General features: G+C 35.6%; 1 protein-coding gene across 2 annotated transcripts in view; it reads right to left on the bottom strand.

Moving 5' to 3' along the window:
- Positions 1–22,530, bottom strand: part of BRWD1 (bromodomain and WD repeat domain containing 1) — a 91,001-nt gene that overhangs the window by 61,358 nt on the left and 7,113 nt on the right. For both annotated transcript variants that reach the window (XM_087818422.1, XM_087818423.1), the window contains exons 5-17: positions 18,049–18,199; positions 15,871–15,969; positions 15,359–15,519; positions 13,373–13,594; positions 11,067–11,167; positions 9,989–10,059; positions 9,137–9,237; positions 8,047–8,087; positions 6,701–6,799; positions 3,441–3,591; positions 3,059–3,193; positions 1,889–2,017; positions 1,484–1,709 (exon numbers count right to left, since the gene is read on the bottom strand). In XM_087818422.1, the coding sequence (XP_087674548.1) occupies positions 1,484–1,709; positions 1,889–2,017; positions 3,059–3,193; positions 3,441–3,591; positions 6,701–6,799; positions 8,047–8,087; positions 9,137–9,237; positions 9,989–10,059; positions 11,067–11,167; positions 13,373–13,594; positions 15,359–15,519; positions 15,871–15,969; positions 18,049–18,199 (1,687 nt within the window). The remainder of the gene's footprint in view (positions 1–1,483; positions 1,710–1,888; positions 2,018–3,058; positions 3,194–3,440; positions 3,592–6,700; positions 6,800–8,046; positions 8,088–9,136; positions 9,238–9,988; positions 10,060–11,066; positions 11,168–13,372; positions 13,595–15,358; positions 15,520–15,870; positions 15,970–18,048; positions 18,200–22,530) is intronic.

Raw genomic sequence — 22,530 nt, forward strand, 5'->3', positions numbered from 1 at the left:
CAGCATCACACGCCACAGAAAAATTACTTGTGAAAGAAGAGTCAAAGAACATGGCAAATTTTCACTGTTGTTGTCTTATTTAAAGAAATTGCCACAGCCACCTCAAACTTTAGTAACCACCACCCTGATCAGTCAGCAGCCATCAACATCAAGAAAAGACCCTGCATCAGCAGAAAGATTATAGCTCGCTGAAGGCTCAGATGATGGTGAGCCCTTTCTAGCAATAAAGTATTCTTTAATTGAGCAATGTACATTTTTTAGACATAATGCTATTGCAAATTTAACTGACCACCGTACAGTGTAAACATAACTTTTATATGCACTGGGAAATTAAGAAAGTCATGCGATCTGCTGTACTGCATTCTCCGCTTTACAGCAGTGGTCTGAACTGAGCCCGCAATACCTCCAAGGTATGCCTGCAGATGCATTTTTTTCCTTTGCGCAATAATAATTCAGGAAAAATATTGCACTGCTATGAAAAAATACAAAAACGATGTACTTCGCTAGGACAAGCAAAGTACAAGATGAGACCGGAACATCTTATGCCAAAAAGTAAGGAAGTGCTCAAGGGGACCTGAGAAGATACAAAACTCATGTTAAGAAGGCTCTCATAGTCAAATCCAAGGATAACATGAGCAACAAAAGAGTAACAGTGCTGGACTATAACCCACTACATTACAACCCATCAAGCTAAAACTTAATGAATTACATGAATAAATAAAAGGAAGGGTAGTGGAAGGACAACTAATAAAATGTAGGCTCAGTGATGACAGGGTTAGAAAAAAATCATTTCTCAACTTCAAGTAACAACTGATTCAGGCAAAAATCATCAGTGAGCTCTAGAACGCGAGTCTGACAAGGAACAGGGCACTACGCCATGTTCCCACAAACTACTTACTAGTTACAAAGAAAAAAGTAACTTTACTGTGGCAAAACCTGGCAGACACCACCTTAACTGAGTGTCCAAAGACATTACCATTGAAAAAACCGCAATCATAAGCATCCTGAGATGATGCTCCAGGAAGGCTACAACATTGTTTATGTTGTATCTGCCAAAAATGCATAACCAGACTTAATCAATGACAACTAAATTTAATGTGCAGTCCCCAAATTGAAACCTACATTAGGAGAACCAAAAATGCTGTAATAAGCGTGACTAGAATAACAGACAAAATTTGATTAAACTATACATTTGCTAACAGTATTACCTGAGTGCTTTATGTCCTGATTTTGATTATTGTTTATGATTATATAAGAGAGTATCTTTGGTCTTAGAAAACACAAAGTATTTAGGGGTAACTGAACATGAGGTCCAGAACTTAAGCAAGTGGTTCAAAACAATATGTATCTGGAGATAAATGATAAAACATACATTACAAACTATTAACAACTGGTGAATTTTGAAAGTACAAGAGTTCTTTGTATTTTTCTTTACATCTTTCAAAAAACAGTTTAAAAAAAAAAAAGAGGACTTTGCACTTACTTGTTGCCACATAGCCTAGTTGTGGAACCAAATGTTCATCTGCAGAATTTTCTCGGCCTGGTACTAATCTCTGATACTTAGTTGGATGAGGATTTCCATCTACATCTACCAAGAATGGCGGAGGCATAAGGTGAGGAGCCTGCTGGGTTTGCTCATCTAAGACATAATTATTAGAATCTCTAATCAGTGGTCGATAGTCGGTATGGAAGAACATCTGATCAGGAATCTATAAAAGGTAATTTTAAAGAAAAAGAAAAAAAGGAAGTTTACAGACTGGTATTTTGAGGTTTATACATGTTAGAAGAAAACAAATGTTAAGCAGTTAATTATAATTAGAAAAAACAAAGAAAAAATATCTTTTGTAAGTACTTATCTTACATACTGTAAGAAAATATTTAAAATGACCTTTTCATATGGCCTGCTGCATCCAAAACCAAATATCAGAAGGTGACCATGAGAGTCTGTACAGGCAAAATGCTGTCCATCCTGTGAAAACTTACAGTCAAATACAGCTCCATGCCCTTGTCCTTCAATCTAGGGAACAGATGAAAAAAGCCTCATTCATTAGTTGAATAAAAGTTTGGCACATGCTCACAAAACAAAACAAAACAAAAAAGGGGGGGGGACAAAGTTATGACCAACTTTATGCACATGCTTTTCCTACATCAACTGTTTTCATGTTGAAAAACAGATTTTTTCATTAAGCATGTCAATTTATATTTTCAGGAAATAAAATTCACAGTTTTAAAAACTGATTTGAGAAGAGAGGGAAGAGGTTAGAGAGAGGGGAAGGGAGAGGGAGAGAAGAGAAACATCGACATGAGAAAGATCGATTGGTTGCCTCTCATATGTGCCCCAACAGGGGATCGGACCCGAAACCTGGGTATATACAACTGTGAATCAAATCCACCACCTTTTGGTGTGTGAACATTGCTCCAACCAACTGAGCCACAAAAGCCAGGGCTAAAATTCACTTTAGATACCACTAACCTAGAAGAATTCTTAAAAGATTTTCTAAGAATTTGTTCTCAAAATGACTGAATAAAGGATCATAAACCAATCCAAAGTGAAGGCTTTATTTCTGACAAGTGAATGACAAGCACCTTTGTAAACCTTTGTTTTAATACAAACACAAAAGGCTACTGACTAATAATCTATAAGGTAAATAATTTAAGATTAATAAAGTGTGATATTCTTTAACTCAAATCAATACTTTTCTGGAGTTTAAACTTGCTACTAAGATGACTGACCACCATGCAAAATCTGTAATGCTGTGAAGTTTCAAGTTGTGTATAATTACCATAAGTTTGCCAATTTAAACCCAGACAGACACACATTCAGCCATACACACAAAGCTAAGTAACTTTTGAAAATCTTTCCCTCGTGTGAATCAGCTATACAGAAAATTTCATGTATGTATGTACGTTTGGCTGTCAGATATTTATTAGGCTTTAAATTCCCCAATTTTTAGAAATATAAACTGCCAAAACATGCAGATCTGTTTGACTAAATTTTATAATCCAGGTACTTGAAACAAATGCAAACATGCAGGAAGACACACTGGACTTCACTTACCATATTAAAATAATGTTTCATCTTGGTGCCTTTTGTAACATCCCATATAAATATGCTGCCATCGTGTCCCGCAGACAACATAATTCTGGAATCAAAGGGATGTGTTTCCAAAACAAATACTTCATCAGCATGTCCCTTTATTCAACAAAGTCATATAGTTAAGGAAGGTTTGCAAGTTTTACGTTTCCATTTAAAAACTCATGTTGTCATAGTGAATAAGGGCTTTTAAAAATGTATTGACAGTCATTGTTATCAGTTTATGTACAAATTTCTATTTACTTGATAATGTAAGTGAAACATGTTTAATACATTAAATTCATAGCTTTAAAAATAAAATTATAGTTCAAAAAAATCTTAATTTGTTATATTGGATAAGACTTACCAACAAGTTATGAAGCAGTTGTCCAGTATAAGAATTCCACACTTTGAGGACATGATCATTCACAGCTGTGACAACAATGCTATCATTCTGATTCCAAGCTATCATTGTTACTTTGGGTTTCATAAACCTTTCCTCTTCAGAAGTTAAGTCCCTAAGAAAAAAATACACAATGTGTAAATTTACCTAGATGGTAGGCTAAACAATGTATACAAGTCCTTATCTATACAAAAATAAAGTTCCTGTGCTTACCTTACCAAGTCTATATAGGGTTCACCATATCTGATCCCTAACAGATTATCTATAAACACACTGGGGCAAAACCCAAAGGGAGAGGGGACAATTAAGCAGCAGTGCTGAGACTATATAAAGGCAGATTTTAGGACACTACTGCTACTTGTAAGAGCGAAGTTTTTTTCTTCTACCTTTTTTCTATTATTCTTTTCTTCCGAACTCAAGCCCTAACAATAGTATTAACTATTTCTCTCTATAGAGATAACAAAAAATTTTAGGAAGACAGAAAGAAGTTAATTCATCTTCATATCCCCAATGTACAGAAGTGTCTGACACACAGATGCTCAATTTGCTGAACTGTAAACACGACTGTACTCATCTCTTTATACTTCCCTATAGAATGTTCCTATGGGCCCCAAGGTAAGAATAATCTTGGATACATGTGTCTACAATGCATTGCAGCCTTTAGGAAAGTGATATGCAAAGTTCGTCTGTAAAATAGTCAGCAGTAAACAGTGGGAAGGTGAGGAAAGGCCTAGGGGCTTCTGAAATCATACACATTTTAAAAAATTATAAACATGTAATAAAGTAAATATTTTAAAGAAAATGGCTATAAGAGTATAGAAAGTGATATGTAATAGCTATCTATGTAAACAGTAGAACACAGACAAGAGAATAATTCTTACTAGATTTGTCAAAGAAAAAGTGTAACATAAAAGAGAGGAAATGTAAGAAAGACTGACTCCACATTCCCCTTTAAACTAATAGGTATTCCCTCTTAATAACCTTGAATTTACTAACAGACTTGTTAGAGTTCATTGCGTTGATGAGCCAAGATTAGAACAGTGAAACAAACACACCCACCAATTCTTACACACAGGAAACTCTGCTTTTCAAGATCTGAAAGAGGCAAAACTTTACATGAGAAAAGAATATTTCTACCACAAAGGGAATTACAGGAAAAGTTCTGTCCAGGAAGAGCATGGCAGCAAGAACACTAAGCAGTTTTCAGTCTCATCTTTTTATTTTTTATTCCAGTGTTTACACCGATGTTCCTATTTTCCTAATAAACAATTCTTCATATGTGAATATGGTTTCGAATGCTCTTCACTCCTGTTCCTCATCTCAACTAATCAAGGAGTGACTTTCCACTGCGTATTCCCTCTCACATCAACATGCTTTTGAGTATCCAGGTGCAACATTTTTAAATAATGGTAAAGACCTATTTGTGAACAAGGATTATCAGATTTCTAGTACACATTCCTTCCAACCTTTACCACAGATCATTCCACAAAAATATTAAGATGAAATTTATTTTGAAACCCAGTACAACTGTTTGAGCCACAGCAGAGAATGTAAGTTAATTTCTCCTACAATTACTGAAAATAAAGGAGACATAAGGACTTCCAAAAGACAAAATGTATAACATTTCCCAGAAAAACTGTTATGAAAAAGTATAAACTCTAAACTAAAATTTGTAACTTCAGATTTCTATTAAAGTGTAACTAAAGTAAATATCTGTACTGGGCAAAAGAACACTGATATGCCTACTCTGGACAAGGAAGTGTGCTAGCATCTTTCATCCTATCATTTAAAATTCCCAATAATGGCCTGGCCAGGTATGGCTCAGTGGTTGAGTATCAACCCAGGAACCAATCGGTCACAGTTCGATTGCCATTCAGGACACATGCCCGGGTTGTGGGCTTGATCCCCAAGGGGGCATGCAGGAGGGAGAAGACTGATGTTCCTCTCTCATCAATGTTTCTATCCCTCTCCCCTTCCTCTCTCTCTAAAAATCAATGAAAACGTTTTAAAAAAATGAAACATAAAATTCCCAGTAATACTTAAAGGGAGGTTATTTTATTTCCCAGATGATAAAACAGACTAATATAAAATAATGTTCTCAAAATTATATAGCTATAAACAATCTAAGTAGTGTCTGAACACAGGTCTGATCCCAGAACATGTCTTCTTCCCATAACTTGGACTGCCTCGCAATATGTACAAAACAAAAACAGCAGTATTTTTCAAATCTGTAATATTTCTCTTGGGAAGTGCTAAGCTTACCTCAAAGATGCTCAAAAACATGTGTAAAACTTTGAAGCATTGGGAGCTAGGGACAGGACAAACTTGCCTTCAAAACTATTTTTAGAAGCCAAAATTTTAGTGTAGGGGGAAAAAATCACTCCCAATGTAGCACAACTTTCTGACCTTAACAATAAGCTGACTGTGTACTTTATTCTTCAGATTTACCTACAGTGATTTTTTTTTTAATTCCAAAAATCCTATCTACAGAAAAGTAAAATTTCTGTATTTGACATGCTTGAGTATTTTTATATTTTTTTAAGTTGATTTTAAAGAGGAAGGGGAAGAGAGAAAGAGAGAAACATCTGTTTTCCTGGTCCACTTATTTATGCCTTCACTGGTTGATTCTTGTGTGTGCCCTGACCGAGTATCAAACCTTCAACTTTGGCTTATAAGGGCGCTCTGAACAACTGAGCTACCTAGCCAGGGCATACCCACGTTATTTTTGTATCTCTTAAAAATTATAGGTGCTCAGCTGGCATGACTCAGTGGCTGAGCATCAACCTATAAACCAGGAGGTCAAAGTTCAATTCCTGGTCAGGGCACATGCCCATGTTTCAGGCTTGATCCTTAGTAGGGGGCGTGCAAGAGGCAGCCAATCAATGACTCTCTTTCATTACTGATGTTTCTCTTTCTCTCTTCCCTCCCTCTCCCTTCCTCTTTCTGAAATCAAATAAATATATATAAAAAAATTATAGGTGGTTTTAAATGCAGCACCTAAGAGGAAGTCAATGCTTTGAGAAACAGAACAAATATGTTATTCTTTCCTAAATAAATGTTAAGAATAAATTCTTCTGGATATTTGAAATTTAAGTATCTATATCAGACATGCAAGAGGTAACCACCATTCACTTCCATTTAGCTCTTCATAACAGGAGGTAACTAACCAGGGAGAAACCAAGTACTTATGATGTATCGACTTACAACAAACCATCTCAACTTACCCTGAGATTCTAGTCGCCATATCCAATAAAATGCTTCTCCACTCTAACTGCTCAAATCTCCAAATCCGTGCTGTTCCATCTCTGCTACCACTTAAAAACCTTAAATATTAAAAAAAGGAGGAAAAACGACCTTATACTTAGATACATGCCACCAACAGCTAGTTAAAAATCACAAGCAAAAAAATTTTTAATGTAGCACTCTTGACTGCAGGTAAATCTATAGGTGTTAAGTCAAAAGAGAGAGCTCTAGGTTATATCTGAATGGAAAAAAAATCTGGTTTGCTATGATGTGCCTGGCTTTACAAAGTAAAGCACGTTTCAAACGCAAACAATAGCTTGTCTAATAGATTGAGAAGACAACATCTGGAAGATGGGGAAAAACAGGAAGACTAAAAGACATATGGTGCCTAGCTGGCATGGTTCAGCAGGTGAGCATCAACCTATGATCCAGGAGATCGCGGTTGAGATCATGGTTCGATTCCCAGTCAGGGCACATGCCCAGGTTGCGGGCTCAATCCCCAGTAGGGGGCATGCAGGAGGCAGCCGATCAATGACTCTTCATTGGTTTTTCTATCTCTCTCTCCCCCTTCTCCCTTCCTCTCTTTGAAATCAATAAAGACATATTTAAAAAGTTGGTAAGAACAAAAGCTCCATTCTAAGCAACTTAACTCTAAACTCAAATTGATTCATGCTGGTCACTGTGCAAAAATAATCTTTTAACAAAGTGTTAAAAGCTTCAGATTAGGAAAGATGCCTGAGAGATATTGGGAATCACACAAAAAAAGATAAAATCTAAGTGATAATTTCATTGAAGGATACAGCCCAGTCATTGATGAGAAAAGATTTAACTACTCAAACATAAAGAATTTCACTGCCCAGCCGGGAGTGGCTCAGTGGTTGAACATCAACCTAGGATCCAGGAGATCGAGGTTCGATTCCCGGTCAGGGCACATGCCCAGGTTGCGGGCTGGATCCCCAGTTGGGGGTGGGCAGGAGGCAGCTGATCAGTGACGACTCTCTCATCATTGATGTTTCTCTCTCTCTCCCTCTCTGTCTGAAATCAATAAAGATATATTTTTTAAAAAGAATTTCACTTAATTTTCCTGTAAATCAGAAATTTAGCTGACGTAAACTAAAGGAGACCTACATTTGGTCTCATGAGACAGAAAAAACTAAATTCCAAAAACTTGTATTTCATGTTTCCCACTGCCCCAGACTTTTCATTCAATTAATATATGTATTTACTAATAAGTACCTGCAATGTACAAAATGACATATTACCTATACTAATATGAAGCACAGTATATATGCCTAAAAACATATGCACAAATGCAAACAACACTTACCTATCACCGTTGTTACAAAATTGGATACTATCAACTTTATCCTAAATCAGAGGGGGGAAAACAAACACAAAAGTCATCATCTGCATAGTTTATAAACAAACAAAAAAGTTTTAGAGCTAGAAGCATATTTGATTTAAAGCAGGAGATTTGCAATTGTGCTGCTTAGCCCTGTCATTCAAACATGAATTACACACTAAGTGCAAAGAATCTAACTATGAACCTAACAGGACTTCGAAAATATAGCTCGTCACAAAGACAGACACATGCAGTAAAATACCTGTATAAAAATTGGTATGTGTGTAAAGTCATCAAAATATAAAGGTTTAAGCAGCTAAAAACAAGGCTGAATAATTTGTTTTATGATTACATGGAAAGAAATTTTCTTAATCTTCACCCAAGGACATGTATTTTTTAACTGCTTTTAGAGAGAGAGGGAGGGGGAGGAGGAAGGGGGAGAGAGGAAGGTGCAGGGGTAGAGGGAGAGAAGCATCAACGTGAGAGGAAGATGAACCGGTTGCCTCCCGCATGTGCCCTGACAGGGGACTGAACCCACTACTTAGGCATGTGCCCTTACCAGGAATCCAGCCCACAACCCTTTTACTGTGAGAGGCAACACTCCAACCAACCAAGCCACACAGCCGGGGCTTCTTTTATGTTAAAGTAACTTGAATTTACGTTTATCAAATAACCTCACAAAACTCTTAGGAGAAAACATGACGTGATTGATCTCTAACTCAAAATACTGAGTTATATATCTTAACATATATTAATAAAATAGCACTCTGATTTCATGAGCTGGGTTAAGATAAATAGGCCACTTGAACCTAACCCACCCAAATCAACTGTCATAATCAAAATTCTGGACTTAAAGATGAAATAATCATTGGAAAATAGTAGCACTGTCAAGGTGCTATATGAGTTGTCAGTATCCCTCACCTTTAAATGCAATTCCTCCTACAATTAAGTTAAAATTACAACCCAATAAATTCAATTTTTTAAAAAAGAATCAATTTGTTATCAATATTTGACTATACACCAACAGGAACATTATTAAAATTAACCTACAGAATTTTAAAACACGAATACTTACAGTGTGGCTTTCAAGTTCTGCGATTTTTTCAGGTGCTTCAAAACCCAAAAAATACATTCTGATTACATGATCGGTACTACCAGTGGCTAAAAACATACCACCTGAAATAAAAAGGTTAAGGTTTATAACAAATATCTCCACAAACCAAATGTCTGTATTAAATTAAGCAATATCTCTTATTCCAAAAGTTTATCTCAACAGATCCGTTTTCCAATTCACTATATAGACATTTTTAAATGAATATAATATAGTTTGATATGAGGTTTGTAATAGTAAATATATATTTGCTCTTCATTCCTGTTTATGGCACAGAGTTCCTAAAACCTTCAGAATTTCCTAAGTGATAAGAGTGATAAAGGTGTCTTGATATTCTTAACAAACCCATTTCAACCACACCAGTTTATATTAACAACGTGACTTTTGGAAATCACCTAAGGGCGGGGTGGGGGGGGTACTGCCAGGAGAACCAGCCATGGCATTAGAGAAAATGGGGAATAATTTCACCAAGACGTGTGGAAAACAAATTTAACTACCAAAAATATAGTTTAGCCTGTTAAAAGAAAATCCCAATTTTGGTGTATCATACACCGGGCATACATGACACAGGAATCACTGACACCCTGAACCTCATTTTAGCCAGCAATCTCTTCCATCACTAACTCCGATTATTATTCAAAATCAGAAAAAGGTAGAATGGAGGCGTGAAAGGTAAGAAAAAGGCTAATAAAATGAACATGAAAGATTAAACCTAATGAAATGAACATAAGTCATTTACCATCTATTTGATAAAGGCTCTTCACAATAATGTGGTCATTCAATAAATGCTAAAATGAAACTAAAAGAAGTACTTACCAACACTAAAAGAAGAGCAAAGCATTTGAACGCCTGGTCTAGGCTTTTCAGTAAACTTTAAGGGACGTGGACTATAAAAGATGATGTTTTAAAATATATTAGTCTTACACATTATAAGCTAGCACATTTAACTATTATGTTATTTCTGTAGTGCCTCGCAGTATACCAAGTATTTCCACATATGCTATTGTAGCTGGATGGATTCTGGAAGACTGTCTAATCCCCATCTTCACAGCGATCCTCTTACACAGAAAGACAGGCCCCCATCTTATAACTGAGGTGACCACAACTCAGAGTATAAGTGAGCCCATCATCAGGGCTGCAGCGCAGGGCATAAAACCACCAGGGTCGAGTACTGTCCAACAAAAATGGAATACAAGCCGCATGTGTAACTTTGTATTTTTTAAGTAGCCACAGTAAAAGGAGATGAAATAAGTTTTATTTCATTTAACCCAATATATCCGAAATATCACAACAGTATTAATAACATTTTAATGAGAACTTTAGATTCTTTCCTCTCATTAAATCTTTGAAATCTTTCAAAGTATACTGAACACTTATAATGCATCTCTATTTGAACGTTTTCATCAAACAGTTTTCATAAAACTTACAGCTGAAAAACTAAATTTATATACTCAAATGGTTTGAAATATGCTTAAAAGTTTCATAATAACTGAATCAAGTCTCAGTTTTTAAATATAAATTAATCCAGTTCCTCAATTACACTAGCCACATCTGAAGTGCTTGATCATCACATGTGGCTAGTAGGTACTATATTGGACAGCACAGGTCTTCTGATTCTTAAATAATCCTACCTAAACTTCTCTGTATCTAATTACATATTTCTAATATTTTTCAAAATGTTTCACATACATACTCTTTTTTCCCCACAAAAATGTGCCCACTAAGAATAGCTATGCTTCTTTTACATATCCAACCACCTAAATAGCAAATTATAAACAGTAAGTAGTCAGTAAAAAGGCAACCACAATCCATAATTTCTCTTTATGCCCAGACTTCATTAGACTAAATCATAACATTAAAAAAGACAACTTATTACACAATTAAAGTCACTTACCTGAATTTCAGGGATTCTAAATCCCACTGCCAAAAACAAACTGTCCCATCAGCACCAGTAGAGACCATGTACCTTTGAGAGCCTTTGGCCATTGGGCTAAACTAAAAAGCAATAACATATACAACTCAGTTTCCTGAGCTTCTACTAAAGTTGTAGTTTAAACTGTTTTTCAAAGTTAACTTCAACTGACATTCTAATATGTAAGAAATCCAAAAATATAGGTGACACTATTGTAATAAAAGCATAAACTATAAAAAAGTAAAGTCTATCTCAAATTAACTTATAAACATAATGTGATCCCAGAAAAAAAATTGTCAAAGCCAGTAAGAGCCAGAAAAACTTTTACAAAGAGAAAGTAAAGATCTAGTTCTAAATATGAAAGCCTATCACCAAGCCTCAATAATCAAAACTATGGGGCACTGTAGGTACTTTCACAGAATGACCAACAGAAAAAATATAAACTCCAAATTGGATACTAATACAAGACTTAAGACGAAGGTGACATCTCAAATCAGCTGGGGAAACAATGAATCACTGCATCAGTGGTAAAGGGACAACTGTGCGGCAATCTTGAGGGGAAAAACTGGACCTACCCTCGATTGTACACCAGATTAAATTCCAAGTGAATCACAATTTAAACATTTTTAAACCCCATAAAACTAATATAAGAAAATACAAAAGTTGCCTGGCTGGGTGTGACTCAGTGGTTGAGCATCAACCTAGAATCCAGGAGATCGTGGTTCAATTCCCAGTCAGGGCACATGCCCATGTTTCGGGCTCAATCGGCAGGAGGCAGCCGATCAATGACTCATCATTATGTTTCTCTCTCTCTCCCTCTCCCTTCCTCTGTCTGAAATCAATATAGATATGTTTTAAAAAAATACAAAAATTAAATTTTAACTTCAGAATAGGGCTAACATTTGTATTTCATAAAGTATAGCCCAGGCAGTGTGGCTCAGCTGTTGAGCATCGACCTATAATCCAGATCACTGTTCGATTCCCGGTCAGGGCACATGTCAGGGTTGCGGGCTCAGTCCTCAGGAGGGACGGCATGCAAGCAGCAGCCAATCAATGAATCTTTCATCATTGATGTTTCTATCTCTCTCTCCCTTCTTCTCTCTGAAATCAATAAAGGCATATCTTGTAAAAAAATACAATAAAGTAAAATAAAAAGTACCAACTGTGCTATATAAGCTAGAGAAAGGAAGTTCGATCTGGTCCAGAGATATCCAAGAAGGGTTAAAAGATGAAGAGGAAAATACAAAGAAAACAAGAAACATACTAGGCAAAGAAATAATATGAACAAAAGTAGAAATGTGATAGAGAATATGGTATGTGATAGCAATGGAAAGACCTACATGACTGAAGTGTTCATTTTTGGAAGTGGTGAAATGGGTAGAGAATCTGGGCCCAATAACAACAGCAAATTAAAGAGTTAACTGTAATTATCATATAAAACACAGAAGGCAACCAAAAGATTTGTCTGATGGCAATATACAATACTGATTGAAAGGAAACAGGTAAGATAAAAGAGCCAAGAAATCAATCCAATTAATCCAATTAACCTAAGAACCTTAACCTTTCCTTCCCCCAGAATGGGGAGGAAAGCCAGGAAGAAAGAAGCAACACAACTTGCTGACACACAAGACATTCAAGAGAAGGAGCTTAGCAAAGAAGGCCAGTACTGCCATTAGCAGAAAAGATGAAGAATTGGCTTTGGTGGGGTTTTAGATGATTCTCATATTTATCATTATAACATCTCAGACAGTAATAGTTTATTATTTGTTTTATTATTTTTCCCCAAGATTATATACTTTGTAAGGGAGGTAGGATTTAACCTATGACTTCAAAGAAGAAGCTTCTTCCAAGCTCCATCTTGTCAAGCATACAAAATGAAGGGTTTAAATGTTGAATGTGACTATTTATATCGAAGTTCTAGAATATGGACTAAAACTGAGTTTAAATATACTTCAGAAAATTAATTAGCTTAACAAAATCCACAAATTTTAAAGTAGAAAAATCATTAACCTATCACCAGTTTGTAACTGACTCATTCAGTTCAACCATAAACCTAAATAAAGCAATAAGTCATCCATTAAGCCTGAAATTAAAGCTCTAACCGCATTACATATTTATTAAATCACCCTTCCAAGATTCATGGAAGTATAATTACACCTTTTCTTGATTACTAAATTTAAAATTAGATCATATAATTACTAAGCATCTTACTATTTCTCATCTCCAAAGAGAAAGAGTTTTAAAGGAAAGGAGATAATATACAAATGTGCCCATGAACGCTAGTTTACCTGTAAAGATGTAATTGACCCCGTGTGTCCTTGGAGCACAGCAACTGGGGCACAAGTTCTCAAGCACCACACTCTAATTATTTTATCACAGCTCCCTGCAGCAATCATTGTATTCTCATAGTTTACTGCCATATCTGAAATTTCTGCAGAATGACCTCTTAATGTGGATAATAGGCGGCCATTGTGTGTTGACCAAATCTTCACCAAACAATCATCTGAACCCTAAAAAAACACCCAAAATAAATGTTAATACAGAAGTCTTTTATATCATTTAAAATACTATTTACATGTCACTCAAATTAAGTGTCTAAAACTCATCCTCTCTTGCTGAGAACATTTATAAACAGCTTTTCTTCAAATCAAAGAATGTCTACATAAAGATATTGTGAAGTTTTCATTTCTATGGATCAGATCAAATATAAAAACTACCTTCTCAAAATTCTCTGCCAACTACTAAGTCCAATAAAAGTTCATGGCTCGCCTATTTCAATTACAATGGTTAAATGTCAGTTTAGTTTGCGCTGGTCCCTGTGGCTCAGTTGGTTGAGCGTCACCCCATGCATGGAAGGGTCACCACTCAATTTCCAGTCAAGGCACATAAACCAGGTTTCAGATTCGAGCCATGGTCTGGGTGCCTACGGGAGGGCAACTGATCAATGTTTCTCTCCCCCCCCTTCTTCTCTCCCTAAAAATCAATAAAATATATATATTTTTTAAATGTCAGTTTAGTCCATGTCAAGCTAAGTAATTTGGTGTCAGGACAGATCTACATTTCACAGGATGAAATACAAGAGTAGTTGTTCCCAAAACAACTAAAAAATAATGGGACTAGCACCTTCATTTTAAATAACCAAGAGTCTACCAGACATAGAAACATGGAACAGACTGAGGGATCTCAGAAAGAAGGTGGGGGTGGGGGAGTGGATGGGGAGAGATTAATCAAGAACTTAAATCCTTATATGCATAACCCATGGACACAGACATTGGCATGGGGAAGGCCTGGGGGTGGGGTGGAGGGGATCAATGGGGGAAAATAGGGAACATCTGTAATACTTTCAACAATAAAGATAAAAAAAGAAAAATAGAAGTGAGCCATAAATAGGTCTAACAATTAAAAATACTTAGAAAAACGCAAAAAAATAACCAAGAGTCTAAAATTTATAGTACCAGTCAACATCCATTCATTCCATAAATATGTGAGTAGAGTATCTACTCTGAATCTCACAACTGAGAAATAAAATCTGAACTTCTTACCCATCCTAATTTTCCCTTAAAACATAAAAAATGTAAAATTAAATTCCAAATACTTTTATATAGCTTTATAAGAATAAAACAATATTTCAATGTTCAAGTAATCGATTTCCCTGGATCAGTGAGTACTCAACGTGAATACGAATAACCTGTGGAGAGTCGGATATTTGTGGGAGGGGTTTGGTTTGATTTTCGTTAATACGCATAGTAGAAATTAACCTGAGTAAGTCTAGATTAGAATAGACTGAAGAAGTATTAGGGATGAATATTTTTAAGCATCCTTAATGATAATGCCCAAGAACCACTGCTCTAAATCAATGCCTCACCCAGCCAGCATAGCTCAGTGGTTGAACATCTACCTATGAGCCAGAAGATCATAGTTCGAATCCTGGTCAGGGCACATGCCTGGGTTGTGGACTTGATTTCCAGTAGGGGACGTGCAGGAGGCAGCCAATCAATGCCTCTCTAATCATTGATCTACCTCTCTCCCTCTCCCTTTCTCTGAAATCGATAAAAACATAAATATCTCACAACCACAACACAAGGCCTGCATCTGAATCACTTGGGACACTAAATAAAAACGCAATTTACAGGCCCCACACCAGACCTACTGAGTCAAAATCCTAAGACTGAGAAACACAGAACCTATGGGTTGTATAAGACTTCTTAAAAGATTCTGATGAACACCAAAGTGCTCCAGATGATAACAAATTGAGTTTAAAAATGTTAACTCACTGTAAAGATTCTATGTCCTGTCCTATCAAATGCTACACAGTAAACAGCAGATAGATGTCCAAGAATCCTTCTGTGCATTTTTATATGCTGGTACATAGTTCCTGGAAATGCTGTGCTAAAAGTGGAACACCCTGTGAGTTGTTTGCCTCGATGTATCTCCACTAGGAAATAAAAACAACAAAAATGGTTAAGGGGGTGCCAGTATGTAAAAAGCTAAGAGAAGCCCCAAAACAAAAATCTATGTTCAAGAAATCCTAAGGACACAAATTTCTTCCCCGTTCTGCACTACTATAATCATTGGTACAGACTTCTTATTATAATAAAATCGTTTTTAATTAATTTTTATTACTTTTAGTAATATTTTAGGAAAACAAACGTGAAAATTGATCCTTGTTACTACTGAAACAATGCTACCACCAGTATTTTCTTTTAAATTTTAACACAGCAGTTACAAAGTTGACCAAGAAATTAAAAGAACGGTTTCAGGCATCCAAAAAGCCAGCCTCACTTACCAAGATTTGGTGGGGAACCATAATTCACCGGCATTTCAGGAGGTCTTCCTCTATGAAGAGCAGCAAAGGCAGAGCCCTTCCAAACTGTGTGCCTGCAGTCTTTAAAATGAATTTTAGATACACATAAAATCTTGAAAGTTAACCCGAAGAAAGATTTTATAGAATACTTACGTATATTTTAATAAACTGTTTATTCAAAGTTTTACCAACTAATATACTTTAACAGAAAAGCCCTAGAACTTTATTAGACTATTTCTGAAGGGGAAAAAAATTTAAGACATCTCAGATACAATAACGACAACTAACATTGTGTAGCACTTTACAATTTACAAAGTGCTTTCCACATACATTATCTCATGGAATCCTCACAACAACCCTGTGAGGTAGGTATTAGTCGCCAATTTACAAGTGAGGTAACTGAGGCTCAAAGGTTCCAGGACCTTTAAAGAGATCCACTGCAAATGATTAGTCAAGATGGACCACAAAACCAGATCTTTTGACTCCAAGTCCCATTCAATGCCAAATAAGTTTTTATTTTTATGTGGAATTATAGCATACAATATTAATGATTAAAAGTCTTAATCACAACTGATCCAACTTTCCAAAAATGGAAATTTTTGCAAGGAAATTTTTAATTTCTTTGATTTACCTGAAAATCCTTAATTAACTATTTAAATGTTATTGAGTTTTAAAATTAATTTTGGCCAATATTACCATGACTTTAATCTCCTTCGGAAATATTGACAAAATTAAATGGCTTTCCTCTTGTTTAAGGGTCATAGCTGATCTTTACACAAGAGCACATACGTAGGATCTGTGAGTCTGAACACTATTCTAACATCCCATCCCTCTTTGACCTACCAGTAAATATATACCAAGAAAAGATGTCTGCCCCTCTATAGGAGAGAGCAGAACATAGATTACACTGCGCTAGAAATTAGCTTCTTCACAACTGAAAGAGGATGGGAAGGAAGGCATCCTACTAAATAAACCTCCACTGAGCCTCGGGTGCCCCAAACTAACAGGCATATTACGTTTTACATAAATGGATTCATTACCACTATCATGATCAAAGAGCAGTAGTTACCAGGCATCCTCCCATGGCACTAGTGAGTACAGAAAAAACGGAGAAATATGGTCCCTACCCCTAGGACAGCTTGCTGAAGTCTCTTCTAAGGTCTGTCAGTTCTAAAGCAGTGCTCATCACAAAATGACATTGAGCTTGACACAAGTAAAGAAAACAGGCTACCCAGGCAACCACTATATAACAACCTAAAACAGAATAATTACAAGGTGAATAGGGACACAGAAGGAGGAAGAATATGAACAGTTTCCTGACTCAAGCCACAGTGTGGCATGGCCATAGAGCACTAACAGACAACTAAAGCTGAAAAACCAGTCTGGTATGGAACCAAGAGGGAAGGTAGTTCTTTCTCAGTCAAGCTTTATACTGGTGGTACATCTAAGGCAACATCACATCAGCAACAGATCTTAAAAATAATCATGGGGGATGAACTTGACGTATGCTCAAGATCAAGAGAGCCAACATTCTTGCCCATTAGCAGGTAAGCCATGTTTTATACATAGATCATATCATACACATATACTTAGTCTAAGTGATTTATACCAAGCTAACAGAAAAAGAACAGCAATTCCAACAGTTTACTACCACATAACTTAGCAAAAAAATTAAGTTGGTGAGAAAAAAGAACCATGCAATTATACATTTTGGGTGCTTTTTTTCAAACTGCTACCAAATTTAGAAAAATCACTTCCCCTTTATAACAAAGGGCTTTCAAAGACCTAAATATCAAATGAAATACTTCTAGCATTTAAAGAGTTTATTAGACACATACAATTACATTCAACGAAGTTGTAAGTGAGCTACAAAATGGAAAATTAAGAACTCACATTGATAAAACCTCAAAACACATCTCAGAATAAATTCAAACTTTTTAGCTTAACATCTATACCTTCATTGTTTTTAAATGCAGAAGGACCCATTAAACACTTATGTAATAAAATTCAATGTCTATGCTAAATGCAGAGAATTTTATAGTCCACAGCATGGTGTATAGTTACATATCACCTTTCTTCCACAATGCTCACATTACTTCACAATTATAATAATTATTAAGCTAGTAATACAAAGCAGAACACTTCTTCAAATTAAGGTACCTTTTGCTGTACGTAGCAAAGACTGCCTTCCTGCACCAAGTAAAGAAGTGACTCTTGAAATACTGGGTGGAATTTCTTTATCCAACATGGGACCGATGCGCTGGCAGATTTGCAACAGATGATCAGGAGCCACATGCTTATTGGACAAGACCTGATTGGAGAGCAAGTTTTAAAAATATCATTTTAAAATAGTACCAAAAATATTAATACTTAGAAATAAATCTGAAAAGACATGTAAAAAACCATGAAAACTAGAAAACATTGCTGAGAGAAATTAAAGAAGATTTAAATAAATGGTAAACTGACGTATAGCTTCAACACCATCCCAATCAAAATCCCAGCATGCTTTTTTGTAGAAATTGACAATTTCAACCTAAAATTCATACGGAAATGCAACTGCCTAGAAAAGCCAAAGCACCAATAAAATAAAAAAATAAAAAGATTGAAAGCTAACAATACTTCACTTCATGACTTGTGATAGAAGGATGACTGATTTTTGACAAAGGTTCACGGGGAAAAAATAATATTTCAAACAAACAGTGCTAAAATAAATGGATACCCATTTGCCAAAAAAAAAAAAAAACAAAAAAAACTTTGATCCAAATATCACACCATAAATGAAAATTATCTCAAGACAGATCATTGATTAAATGTATACTCTAAAACCATAAAACTTATGTAATAAAACACTGGAGAAAATCTTGATGAGCTCAGATTAGGCAAATATTTCTAATGACACCAAAAGCACAATCCACAAAAGACCAAATTAATAAACTGGATGTCATCAAAACAAAACAAACCACTTGTTTTTTTTCCCAAAAGGCACTGTTAAAAGAATGAAAAGACGACCCACAAACTAAAAGAAAATATTTGCAAAGCACTTATCTGAAAAGGACTTGTAAAATTCATTAATTTAAAATAAAAAAAAACACCTTATTTTTGAAAACGAGCTAAAGATTTGAACACACACTTCACCAAGGAAGATATACAGATGACAAATAAACATGAAAAGATGCTCAACATCACTGGTAACTGATGAAATAGAAATTAAAAATATGAGATATCACTACACACCTAAAAAGGCTAAAATTAAAAAGGTTGACCAGATCAAGACTGGCAAGAATGTGGAGAAACTGCTGGTAGGCATAAAACAGTACACCACTTTGGAAAACAGTTGGGCAGTTTCTTTAACAGAAATACATACACCTATCTGTTATCCAGCTATTCTATCCCTAGGTGTTTACCCAAGAAAATTAAAGCATACGTCCACATAAAAGTTTGTAAACAGCTTTCTTTTTAAAAACCCAAAAGTGGACACAACTCAAATGTCCATTAACAGGTGAATATGAATACACAAATTACTGTGTTTTACAATGGAATGCTACTCATCAATAAGAAATGAACTATTAATAATACACAAGGACATGGATGAATCTCACAATTATGCTCAAAGAAGGCATAAAAAGAGTACACACTGTATGATTTCATTTGCATTAAAGTACACAAAATGCAAACTAATATACAGTTACAGCAAGCAAATCAGAGATTGCTGAGGGCAGGAGAGATGCAGGAGAAACTACAAAGGGGAGGAGAAAACTTTTGGGTGTAATAGACATGTTTACTGTCTTCATTGTGGTGATGGGCTCACAGGCGTAACACACATTCAAATTTATCAACTTGAACATTTTGTAAATATATGCAGTTTACTGCATGTCAGTTATACCTCAAAAAAAAAAAAGAATGTGTAAGTTTAATTCATGAACATGCCTAATCTTACCAGATATGAATGTATCTGGCATAAACTTTAATGTTCTATCCCTAGGGCTTCTCAATCGTGATGTTAACGGCATCTGAGAACAACACATCAGTGTACAGGGCTGTCCCCACATTCAGGACATACGGTATGCCTGGCTCCCTTCCATTAATACCAACAGTACCCCCGTGCCACTCTGACACCAAAAATGCCCCACTTTCAAATTCCCTGAGAAACACTGCTCCAAAGAAAATTTAAAACATAGTTATAGATCTCACTTTTGGCTCTTAATCATGAATTCAAAAATAAAATAAGCCTGGATTCAATATCAAGTTTTTGCTCAAAAGCCCTAGTGCAGAAAAGAATAAAACATCTTCAACTTTCCAACCTTCTATTTCCCACCCTGACAGATATTCCAAGGCATAACTCAAAGGATATATCAAAATTCAAGAAGACCTCAAAAAGTGTTTATTACTAATTAGCACTCTGTGCTTCGAAGTGTCAGTATGTAAAAGTCCAAAACCTATTGTAGATAATTAACTCATCACAGGAGGGGAAAGAAAGATAGGAGGAACTAGAAAGTAATTCCAACAGGAACCAAGAAACTATAGATCTAAGAAACTTGTCAGCAATGCAAATCTGAAAACAAAAAACCCCACTCAATTAACAGCATTGATCAATCTAAACAATATTTCTAAAAGGGTTAAATATTTAAGATAGGCACTGGCCAGGTAACTCAGTTGGTTAAAGCATCATCCCGATTCACCAAAGTTGCGGGTTCAATCCCTGGTCAGAGCACATACAAGAATCAACGAATGAATGCATAAGTAAGTGGAGCAACAAATCGATGTCTGTCTCTCCCTCCCTCCCCGCCTCCCTCTCTTTCTCTAAAATCAATCAAGAAATTTTTAAAAAGTAAAACTCATATAAAATATATTAAGCCCGGCCGGGTGTGGCTGAGCGTCGACCTAGGATCCAGGCGATCGGGGTTCGATTCCCGGTCAGGGCCCATGGCCTGGTTGTGGGCTCGATCAATGAGTCTCTCATTATTGATGTTTCTATTCCTCTCTCCCCCCCTTCCTTTCCTCTCTCTGAAATCAATAAAGATATATTAAATATATATATATTAAGATAAATTGACATTGGACAATGGCAACATGGCTTCTATAGGGGAGAAAATCACTCATCTCTAACAGTTTTTTTTGAGATTTCCACTGTTCAGATGGGTAGAGAACTTACACAATTGACTTTAAGTTTTGAGGTTACACAACCAAGTCTATCTGGAAATGGAAACTTGTTTTTGAAGATCAGATAGAAAAGGTATGGATAAAAAGAATTTCTCTAGATAGAAAAGGTATGGAAAGAAATTTTAAAAAGGTTGCTTCCTAGTGCTAGACATGATCATCTTTTTCTCTTAAATGATATGGAAGGGTAACTTTACAAACATGCACATTATACTCACTCCCTGGACTGAAGAAGCAGTGAAACTAATCATTAAAACAACAGGAGGCTTCAACACAGTTTGAGCAACATCCAGATACATTAGTTCCAGGAAGCAGTTGTAATTCCCCTCATGAGAATTACAGATTCCTTGCATTTCTCAGGATTCTAACAAAACCATCAAAGATCTAAAAGGAGTGGGGGAGTTATTCTATTTTTGTATAAGACAAAGTGCATCCGGAAAATAATTTTTGGTTCTAGTCCCAATATAAGCAATAAAAATAATCAATAATGGTTCCAGATTATTATAATTACAGTAAACCCTCGATTTTGAGGACCTCGATTTAACGAACTTCAGATTTAACAGATAAAATTTCCAGTCTGTAAGTCTACATAAAAATTAACAGCCCGTTAATTTTAAAAAGCTTTTAACCAAGATTTGCTTATAATTAAATTAACAAGATTTTTTTGTTATTAATTCACTGTTATTTTTAACAAATTTTAGGGAGTAAGCCATATGTTGGAGGAAAAAACACTAGAAATTTCACTGACACAAATATCACGTGTCCACAACTCTAGTCTACATTATTTAAATCCAAGAGTCACCGCTTGTAAACAACGTTCCACGAATGATTAGCACGTGATCACACCGTATATCAAGCAATAATTGGTTCTGTTGGCCTGTGGCATGACTTTCCAAAGCAGTTTTAATGCGTGATGGCCATGTTTGGAGGTGCACTAAGCCACGCCCCAGTTGTGTGCATTTTTTTACTCAAGGAGACTGGTGAATGTACGCATTTACTAGATCTATTCAGTATGAATTTAAAAGTACAGTAATACACGTAGAAAGCTTTTCTATGAAATTAAACTTTTCATACATACTTAATTTTAATTACACAAATGTGTCTACATAAGTAGAAACTTGTAAACTAATTTGTAAATTTCTTAACATACACATTCGAAAAACCCTACTTTATTATATAACACTTTCGGCCTTAATGGACATCCCCTCGGCCAAATTAGTCCATTATATCGAGGTTTTACTGTAATAGCATATTGACCAAGTCAGTATAATAATCTCTTCAACATTCTCAAGTCCTACACATGAATGTGAGAACAGTCTCAATTACTTTAAACTACATCTAGAACTATCATATATCACAATTCCTATACAGAGTACAGTAAAACAATGAAAAGAAGTGACAAAGTGCTGTCTCCCCTGCTTAAATAAGCCCCCTCAGCTTTTTGTTGTTGACACCCAAGGGTATTTTTTCCATTGATATTTTGAG

The sequence above is a fragment of the Miniopterus natalensis genome, chromosome 6, assembly GCF_054644295.1.
Source record: "Miniopterus natalensis isolate mMinNat1 chromosome 6, mMinNat1.hap1, whole genome shotgun sequence".
Lineage (NCBI taxonomy): Eukaryota > Metazoa > Chordata > Mammalia > Chiroptera > Miniopteridae > Miniopterus > Miniopterus natalensis.